Genomic DNA, 10,699 nt, shown 5'->3' on the forward strand with positions numbered 1-10,699 from the left:
TGGGAAATATATAGGCAAGAAGGCTCCAAAAATTGAAGCTTGCATCTGGTCTGGCAGAAGGGCTTTGTCACTGGTGTGGGTTGTCCTTGCTTCATTTGCACCTTGTCTCACACAGAATGATTTGCCTCACACCCTAGATATTTATTCTTGCCTCAGAATGGCAAGGAAGTGAAGAAGCAGGAGAATCTCAAGACCGAAGAATTCCCTATTGCAAGTCTGTGAAAGGAGGAAGGAAGAAGAATTTCTGTGAGGAAAGCAGGATGCCAGATAATGCACCAGACTTATTTTCCAAATATTATTTAAGAGTAAGAGATACTGTCTCAGTCTTTGATTGATATAAAGCCAATCTGTGTCCCAAAGTTGGCGCCATCACGGAAGTGAGAGTAAAATTTATCAGAGTGGCATGCAGTACAGAAAGTGATATTTTGGCTCTGGTCTGTAATAGAATCATCTTGGATGTTCTCAGGAAGAATCCCGCCATTCTCAAGAAGAATCCTTAAAGGAAGAGAAACAGAAAATAATATTTTTTGTACATCCTTATGTTCCTTAAGACCCTATCATTCAAACAGTACCTCAAGTACCAATTGAACAAAATGTGCCAACGCTGTGATTAGGACTTGTATTTGCTTTTCTTTCTTCCATTATTAGACTAAACTAATTGCTTCTCTGCAACCTTTAAAACTGCATTAAATTTGAACATTTGTCTATAATCCACAAACTAACAGCAAACCAGTAAAATAATAGTTTTAAATGATCAAAAGCAAGCAGATACCATTCTTTCAAAAGTATTAACGCTTTCAAGTCCAGGTTGGATGGGGATTTGAGCAACCTGGTCTAGTAGGAGGTGTCCTTGCCTGTGGCAGGGCGGTTGGAACTAGATGATCTTTAAGGTCCTTTCCAACCTAAACCATTCTCTGATTCTATGATTCATTCTATGATTCTATTGTTTGTCGATCTGCAAAGTACTAGTGAGCATTTTAAGAGGGTGGGGACTTTCACCATAATACTGTTGGTTAATACAATATCAAAATAATCATTGATAGCTAATGTGGAATCAGTCTTTTGCCCACTCAGCAGGCTTACCGTGTAGCTCTTCTAATATCAATATAAGGAGTTGCAGAGTCAAATAGTCTCACACACTTCGGATCAATTCTGTGAAATTCTTTCGCTGATTCATGAGGAAGTTTATAGCAGCAAGGTCCTACAGATGGGCCCAGCACCACAAGGATATCTTTCACGTCACAGCCGTATTCAGACACCATAGCATTTACCATGGCCATAGAAATTCCTAACAATGTGCCTTTCCATCCTGTAAGAAATGAGAGGTTGAAAAAAAAATTGTATAAATTGTTTCTTTGATTTTATAGTAGCTAAAGTAGATGGTATTATTAAAGGTAAAAATTAATAGATATATTTACATCTAAAAATAAACAATTATATCTAATAATAAATACATTTTTTAAAAAAACCCGAACACATTAACAACTATCAGTTTGCTGATATAATTTTGTGGAGATGAAAACTAGAGAAAAGAGTTTAGATTAGGATTCCAGAATTCCTTTCTCCCTGTGTCTTGATTGGGCAACTCGAGCATGCCTTACAGCTCCTCTGTGCTTGAAAAATTTAAATGGAAATATGACAACAGAAATATGTTACAGTCAGAACCGTATTTTTATAACACGGTGAAAACGGTCTGAGTGTTATTTTAAAACAAAAAAAAAGAGGCTTAAGCTAGACACATTGTTTGGAATAGACAGAAGAAAGGCAAGCTTTGCACTTCGGTGTTGTTTGTAATAGATGGAAGACAGCCCAGCTTTGAGTTTTCATACCTCAGTTTGAGTCCTAGGAAATCTCTGCATTGCACAGGGAATGCGTCATAATGGACAGGATATGCTAATAACTTTTATTCTGCTTTTCTACATCCAAAGACTGAGATGACCAAAGACTGTGATGATCTTCATTATCATTGTTAAATGTGAACTGAGGTGAGGTTGGACAGCAGGGAATTTATTTTGACTAATTTACTGAATGCATGAAGAATTGTATGAATTAGGTGGTATTCACAAATTCTATGAAGCTTCCTACCACATCAAGAGTTGTACTAGCATCACAGCTGAGAAGAAACTCTTAGCTGTGCATTCTTCTTCACCTCATAAATACACACTTTTTATAGAATTAAAGAGCCCTAGCAGGAAAATCTCACCACACGATACATATTCTAGCCTAACAGTTGGGACATCTTCTGAAGTCAGGAGATGGTTGTGCTAACCATCTCTGCTTTGGTTCTATTCTCTTTGGTTTTGGTCAGACATATATTTCTTCTGATCCAAAATGATTGCTGGGGCAATGGCTTTATAGCTGTTTTTTAAATACGAAGTTATACAGGTCACCAAAACCAGTATTTGTCTTTGGGTATCAGCTCAGAAAAATAAATGTATAAATAGCAATTATTACAATTAGAAAATAAAAATACACATCTTGGGAAACAAACTATTCTCAGGACTAATCTTGTTTCTGGCAGGATACAAACTTAACAGGTCAGGGTCTATACTGTTATGTGATTATGCATTTATTCATTCTCACTCAGTGTTGCTTTGGTTGTTAATTTCCAGCCCTTAGTCCAAAACTCCCTTTCCAGTGGTCCCCTATCAATTTTGATCTCCATGATATAAAACACCTACCAGAATGAGCAGCACCGCAGGCTTTTCTAACAGGATCAGCAAACAGCACAGGTATGCAATCAGCACCTGGAGCTGCTATTGTAACACCTCTCTGATTCGTAACTATTCCATCATAGTTGTCAGGTTCTGTCTTTCCCATAACACACACAGCATTAGCATGATCAACCTGTCGAGACAAAACCAGAACATGGACAGTAATTTGGCAGGAAACCCCCCTAGTTCTGACTAATGCAAGGATTTTTCCTTGGCGTGAAATACTCTGCTGCACAGGCTGATGATGCATAGAAAGAAGGCACTCCTTTGCTCAAATGCCACGTAGATTTATCAGTAGAAAGCCACCACAGAAGTGATAGAGTATTTTTTCTTTTAAGAGAAACTGTTCCAATCATTTATTTGTTTACTCTGTGGTAAGTTAAATGTTAGAATGGTGTATTTTTTTCTTTTAAGATAAACTGTTCTGATCATTTATCTGTTTATTCTGTGGTAAGTTAAATGTTAATATATACTTGAAAGAAACCTTGCTGCTTCTCCATTTAGTGCCAGCTGGCTGATAGTTTGGATGGTTATTCCCACAGATCCACTGCCAGCATAAATGTTCTAATTGTCCTGCTTATCACAAGTTCTTGCTGAGAAAGATAAGAATAATGCCTACAGTTTTAGCTAGCAGTGCACGAAGGAAGATCTGATGCATTTACATAAATCCCTTGTTTGATAAGATACCTTGACTCTGTGAAAAGTCTCTGGGTTAAATCCTGCAGCATTAGCTAGCCGGCGGAGATTTTCTTTAACAACAACTTGTGGGTCCCTCCGTTTGGAACTGCTGAAGAGGTTGCAGGAGCTTAGAGTTGGTATGTAGGAGATCCCACCTGTCCTTGTGGTGAACCCATGTAGGAAGATATCACCTGGCGAGACAAAAAAAACCCAATAAACAATTGTAAGAGACTGTGATAAAATGTTTGTCTTAACCTTGCTGAAATTCCTGGCCAAGAAGAGACTCTGTTAAGCCTTGCTGAAATTGCCTGCGAAGAAACTTCAAGGCTGCTGTTTGCAAGCTCGAACCACTGATAAGTCCTAAACAACAACTTCAGAGCCCAGCCCAGATAAGCCACAGGGCTTGACTTGACTATTGATAAATCCTAAACAACAGCTTCTGGGCCTGGCTCAACAGCTGATACAGTGGCTGTTATGTAACTGTGGATAAGGCAGCTGCCCTGCAAGCACAAAAGCCCAACGGTGTGCAAGCCCAAAGGTGTATAAGTTGTCAAGTCATACTATGTCTGCAAAAATAACGGGCCCTCCCGATACCTCTGCATGCTCCACTGACAGAGGCAATGCTGGAAGGGATGAAGATCGCTCCTGACGACCCTCATACGCATGCGCTAACCAGGCGGAGGATAGGCAAAGCGGCTCTTGGAACACTATATAATGCCACCGTGAACAGCTATTCTTTGAAGATCTTCCCCACCAAATCGAAACAGGCGGACCCGCGAGACGACGCTGGATCTGTGGTGGTAGCTATACTTCTTGTTATCTTGAACTTTTACTGCTTCGCTTTCCATTTCCTTATCTTTCTTTTTTATCGCTCTCCAGTGGTTGCTAGTCAGTAAAGGGTTTTGTTGTTGTGACATCTGACACCGTTTGTGTCTTAATTTCACCTTTGGGATCAAAATGAATCACCTTGACTCTAACCTCTATCAAGTAAAAGCCAGTCAAGATAACAATAGCTTTCAACACAAGATCAGTCCAGATATTACATGGTTTCTATACTGAAGAGACCTAAAATCAGCTGATTAAGTTGATCATTACTTTACCTTGTGGCATTAAAATTTAAGAACTCTAAGTTTTCTTCGTGCTCATAATCCCAATCTTCTGAGGCAAAGATAGAGGAGCTTGAGCAAGAAGGAGTCCTGTCAGATTTAGCCTGACTTTCTGCAGAGTTGTACTGCAAATCCTAGAGAAGAGGTAACTCACTGAGGAAAATGAGAGTAGATTTTTAAATACACTTTCTAAAGTTGCATCTCCCAAGATTTTTTTGGCAAATGTAGTATTAGTTCTTAAGACTTCAGAGAATCTCCTCCATCTTTCTAAAGTACACTGAAAGTACTGAGAATTTATAGAGTTACAGAAAAATCCTCCATTTCTACCATGCAGATCATTTATTGTGGCCTCACACACCAAACACAGTCACTGCTATTGGGGGCGACGGGGCAGAGGGCGTCTGTGTGACAAAGTTGAACAGAGGAAGATAGTCTCACAACTGGTATTTTTGCTATCTTAACAGCTGACAAGCTTAGTGACATAATCAGAGTCGAGATTCCAAATCTCTTTTATGTAGCATGATACTTTAAAAGTCACAGTCAAAAATCTTGAAGCTCAGTGAAGGCAGAGAGCTTTAAGTAACTCACGTTCCTTTCAGGTTCTGGATCACTTCAGACAGATTTTAAGGGAAAGATAGCTCCAAATTTTTCCAGTAGCAAACCTCTAGGCTTCCTCTTGAATCATCATCAGATGCTGTAATCACACCTTGTAAGAGACCCACTACAGTAAACTGGCTCATGCCATGGCAGCGACACTGAGACATCAATCTGATTAACCAGCCATGCCTCAGGCTGCAAACCAGGAGAAACTTCCAGAAGATGATGGTAACTCTCAAAGTGTGTTGCTACCACACAGAGGGGAGGAGATTTTACTGTTTGCAGTAATGCTATCACTAAACCTGGGTCTCCTCTTCCTCCGATCATGCCCCAGGCCTGGAACAGACTTGCCAGTCTTTTGCTCTACCTCTACTGATACTTTCCCATTTTATAGACATAGATACACTGTTGCAACATCACACAGAGTTATTTGCTGCCTGAAGACATTTCCAAATCTTACCCATTTTGCAATTCCCTTGAAGAAGTATGCTTGGGAACAGACTCTGTAAAATCTCTTAGCTGGGATTCTCTTTACCTGGGATCAGGGAAGACCTGAGGATGGTGAGCTGCCCTTTCAGGCTCGGCAGGCTTTCCAAGTGCATCTGGATCTCACTTCGGATGAGTGCCACGTCCTGCACAGGAAGCGTTTGCCCTTCACACCAAGGTTCAGCTATCTCTAGGGCTTCACAGTCGGATGCCACCTGTAAATCCTCAAATTCAAACTGGTAGACCGCCGTAAAGAGATGGTCTATATATACTTTCATTGAGTCTTTTCTTAAGGTAGGGAGAATAACTTTAATGATGCTTAAGTCTTTCTGATCCAGTCTTTGTTTGACGGTGTACAAAGCAGCAGCTGTAGTCAGAGCAGGCACCACCTCCAGTCTTTCCTTCAGACTCTGAAAATCCTTCAGAGCTGGAAGCAAGGACTCTTTTTCACCATTCCTTTCACTCCCCTGCCTCTGGCAACACATGACGTAGACAAATGGAGCAGGGATGGAAGTGCATTTCTCAATAGTTTCCAGAGTGTTACGTAGTAATCCTTGGATGTTGTTCTGCCAGTTGGCTGGTAGGCTGAACAAATCTATCAGTACTGCTTCCACCATATTCCAGGATATTTAAAGATTCCTATGGCTGCCAAGCAGTCAGTAACAAAACGTGAAAAACAAATAAAAAAGGCAAGACGACATCATTAGTCCAAACACAGAATTATGCTATTAAAGCAATGCACTCGATGATATTGTATAGACAAGGTGGCACAACAGTAATTACTGTCTTAGCAAAAGAAATTGCAGCAGTAGAAAGGTAGCGGAAATGGGAATTACTATGCATTTACTTAAGTATTTAGGTAATTTCCTACCACCTCGCCTACCTTAGGTTTTTCCCAGGTCAGGGTTGATAAAAGGTTAGTACAATAGCATTAGATTTATTGAATCAATTAACCCACACTGGCTTAATGGATCTTCTTGACCTTTGACTGTCGGGCACTCTTCCAGCTCACATGAAGGAAACAGAATATAGAGGTTCCTCATGTGAGATGGGACTGGAGGAGTTACTGAAATTATTTCTTTTTGAAGGCAATTTACATGCTTATGCTGAAGCAAAGCTCATGTCTGATACCCTTCCTAGCAGCAAGAGTGCTGGGCTGTGAGCGCAGTGACATTTTTCCCACAGGCCTTCCCACGACTTTTTGCACTTCTCCCTTTTACATGACCAAAAGTATTGACTTCCTAATTTCTTGCATCTGTATGGAGGGGCACATGACCAGTGTAGTTCTTCTTTTTAGCACGAAGAGGAACTCAGCATAGGTGGCTGAAACTTTACCTAGTAACGCAAGAAGTGCGCAGGAATAAATGAAAATACTTCCTGCCTCACCTTTTTCGCTCTGCTAGCTGCACTCTTTGATCTGAAATCATGACAGGCTAAGCTTATCCAAAATCATTCTGTAGTTCACAGCTTATCTTGTGGCCCATGGTGTAATTCCCATTTTGGTGTTTTTTGTTTTAATCCCTTCTCTGGAGTTTGGTGATCCAAGCTGAGCCAGCTTGCCTACCTGTGGAAACTTGCCCATTCATCTCTTCCTCTGTTGCTATGAGAGCCTATTTTACATATCTTCTAGGAAATGTCTTATTTTCTTTTCTCTGTCTCTGGTAATTTTTCAGTTTCCAATGTAAGCCTCCAAAGGTCTGGAACGAAAGACTACATACCTCTGCTTTGGGAAGCGTGATGAGATGGCTTTTCAGATTTTGTGACTAAGCACCATGCCTGACCTAGGAGGAACACTTGCAGCTTTATCACCAGATGTAAGACTCCATCAGCATTTCAAGTATTCCTTATTACCACCGTTTTGGGGTTTTTTTGCACAGCAACAGATCATGCTCAAATATTAATTCCTTGGCAGGAAAATTAATATTTTTGCAGGAACAAAGAACTTGGGGACATTTTAAGCCTTTGAAATCAATGCTCTGTTACTAGAATTAACCGTATCATATAGTGCCTGGCACTATTTTCCTGCCCTAAGTTCTCCTTCCCTTGTAAATACCTGCATGCTCTGGCTTCACAGTACTTTATTTTCCTGAAGAAATTCTGCTTCTATGTGTACTTGAGGCCTACCACTACTGTGGACTCGGTACCCTCCGCGTCATTTTGTGTCTGACAGTGGATTCCCTGAGTTTCTAGACTTATTTGGTTTTAACGGATTGTTTATTTAGAGTAGGTTTTGCAGAAAACATATTGCATTTTCTTCGTTGTTCTTTCCCCCAGACTGGAAGAAAAATAACTGTGACTGAAAATTATGTTTTCCTTTCTGTTAGTTGAATGCTTACAAAGAGTAATTAGTGACTATCAAAATAGATGAACTAAAAGAATCAAAATGTGACAGCAGAGAAAAGCATCTGCCAAGGAATTTATGACTCTCGATTTTGCTCAAAGTATTATTTGCACACAGTCGATAACAGATTTTAGAGAAAACAACTTGCTGAGAAAACAACTTGCTCAGGCTGAACATCCCAAACAGACACACGACAAAGACCATGACTTGAGAAATCAGGATATTTCCCTGCCTCTCTGAGTGAGGCCCATAAGAATATGACATGATCCCAGTCTAGGTATAGCTAATAGCCTCAGCAAAGACAGTGCAACAGAGGGATGTAATGGAAAAACAGATTATTGCTCCACTTCAGATATGTCAGTAGTAAAAGGTAAACAGAGTCCACTGCAGTCCTCATACTTCCCCAGAAAAACACCACCAAAAAAGGTGGAAGAAAAGTGTTTGCGGAGGGAGAGGTAACTGCCTACAGTGTTATTAAGTTGTGTGCGTATTGCAAAAAAGTCCACGTGGGCAATTATTGGGATGTACACAATGAAACAATGAGGCTTATTCACCCTCATATCCTTCCAGCTTTGCATCACAGAGTCCTACTGAGGTCGGTGACGTCAGAAGTAAATTTGCTTAGGGTGACAATACAATTTGTTACTGCTTTCTGAGTTCCTCAAACAAAAGCTTCCTCAGGCTTGTCAAGCACAGCAATGTTTTAGTTTATGAGAGATGCATTCATGGTTACTCAGGTTTTAAGTAACATGCTCTACAGTCTGAGCATTCGGGATAAAGTCTCACTGCATGTAATCACATCAGGAAAGATTTAAGTGCATTTACTAAGGAGTTGCTCATTTCAGTACACAATGCAAGGCAAATACTTGCACAAACTTGAAGCCAAGGCCACCCATTAAGTCTTTTGCTCACTCTCTGAAACACTGGGAAGGTAAAAAGATTCTCCTGCACGGAAAACAAGAAGAAGAAAATCAAAGAAAATGATAGATAACAAGAAGAGAGGAGAGGTGAGGTGGTTAACAAGAGCAAAAAGAAGAAAGGCAAAGTGAATACAGAGAAGAAACAATGAAGGAAATAAAACCAGCTACAGTGAAAGATGGCTCAGAGTAGAAAAAAGATCCCAAAAAACCTTTCAAAAACCCCAGAAATCTAATTCTAGAAGCTCACTATTGGTCAAGACAAGATTGCTGGCAATTTCCTGCAACTTGAATCCTACTGGTTACCTTATCCTCTTACAGAAACTCAGGGAACTGATATTGTTTTTTAAAAATTAAAAAGGCAAGAAATATATAAAATCTGCCAGAAAAATTCCCAGAGAAAGAAAAAAGCCCATTAAAGGAGCCTAAATGAAGAGGGACAAGAGCATATTTGTAATAAAATTTCAGCAACAGCAAAGATGAAAAAAAGGTAAAAAGTTCTTAAACTGGATAAAAATAAAACATTCTGCCTCTCTTAACTTAGGGGTATTTAGGCAAGGTTGAAGAAACAGACGTCAGCACTTAGAACGAAAATATTGAAGTACATGCAGTTTTCATAAGCAAGCTCGAAGTTTTAAACACAGGAATTTACTTACACAAGTAGACAATCCTTTCAAAGTCTTGAAAGAAATCATCTGATATAAACACACATTACCAGCTGTATATATACATCTCACTTCGCACTGTCAGTCTTGCAGCTGATTTGTGCAACACGGAAATTCCTATTCTAGGTAAGATTGGAGTGGGAACCTGTATTTCTTCTTTATGATGAGACCCTGCTGTGCTGCTGTCACTAGCCACAGGAAATAACAAACTGCACTGAAAGGCACCACCATGATTAAGTGCCTGGGTAGCATTAAACCCGGAAGCAGCATTAACCCTGCCATGTAACTCGCTGCTGTAATCGTACATTCTAATGCATCAGCTTTGCACAATCTCAAAGCAGATCCAGAAAGGTACAGCAGCAAAACAGAACAAGAACACACGGAAGTTTCAGGGCCACTTGTGCAGACTACAAGGGTTTCCTTTTCTAAGTTCTAACTGTACGTTCCAGTGAAGAAGTTGGCAGTCAGTCAAGAAAAAGTATACTCAGAGGGACTCTTATGGAGAGGTTACAAGAGGCCAGTCTTCAGGGCCACAGGCCAGAAAGGAGGATGGTGGCTTCTCCTTGGAGCTGTCAGAAATTTCGCAGAGCTCTGTAAAAAAGTCTGAATGTTGTGACAGGACAACGCAAAGGTCAAAAGGCAAGTAGGGGAATGAGTGATTTATATCAGGCTTTGTCCAAGAATCAAATGATAATAAATACATTTCCTCATACGTGGTAAAATCATAATCATGATATATAAGTATATGACAGCTGAAGGACAAGAAAAAATATTTTTTTTCACAAACAGAGGAAATCATGAAATCTGATTTCCTTTGAATTACTGTCCTATGTCTCCGGTTCCTACCTTCCCTGTAACTGCAGTAAACCTACATTTCTACCAGGTCCAGAACACACCTTGGGAGTCCCTCACCATTTCACCTCCTGCTTTTCCATTCAGCATATGGGTGGGCAGAGGGATAAGAGATGAATCCTCCTGTCTCTCTCTCCCAAAGCGAAAAAATGCGGGTATCTTGTCTTTCCTCCACCCAAGCATCAATTTTCATGAACTTTGCAGAAATCAATTATTTCGGAGACTTTCTACCCCACCTGTCACATGCGTCTGAACTAGATCATCAAAAATTAACAGAGGAACTTGATGGAGAGACACCAATATGCTTTTCTTTCCTTCAGCCGGACTGGGGAAGAAAAGAATT

General features: G+C 40.1%; 1 protein-coding gene across 1 annotated transcript; it reads right to left on the minus strand.

Annotated features, from left to right (window-relative positions):
- Positions 1 to 320: 320 nt before the first annotated feature.
- On the minus strand, positions 321 to 9,533 carry LACC1 (laccase (multicopper oxidoreductase) domain containing 1). Its single transcript, XM_009875036.1, has 6 exons — positions 9,496 to 9,533; positions 5,631 to 6,220; positions 3,402 to 3,583; positions 2,682 to 2,847; positions 1,084 to 1,309; positions 321 to 495 (listed from the first exon to the last, which is right to left on the minus strand). Exons 2-6 carry the CDS (start codon positions 6,196 to 6,198, stop codon positions 321 to 323), a joined length of 1,317 nt encoding a protein of 438 aa, XP_009873338.1. The 5' UTR covers positions 6,199 to 6,220; positions 9,496 to 9,533.
- Positions 9,534 to 10,699: the final 1,166 nt, after the last annotated feature.

The sequence above is a fragment of the Apaloderma vittatum genome, unplaced genomic scaffold (genome assembly GCF_000703405.1).
Source record: "Apaloderma vittatum isolate BGI_N311 unplaced genomic scaffold, ASM70340v1 scaffold4388, whole genome shotgun sequence".
Lineage (NCBI taxonomy): Eukaryota > Metazoa > Chordata > Aves > Trogoniformes > Trogonidae > Apaloderma > Apaloderma vittatum.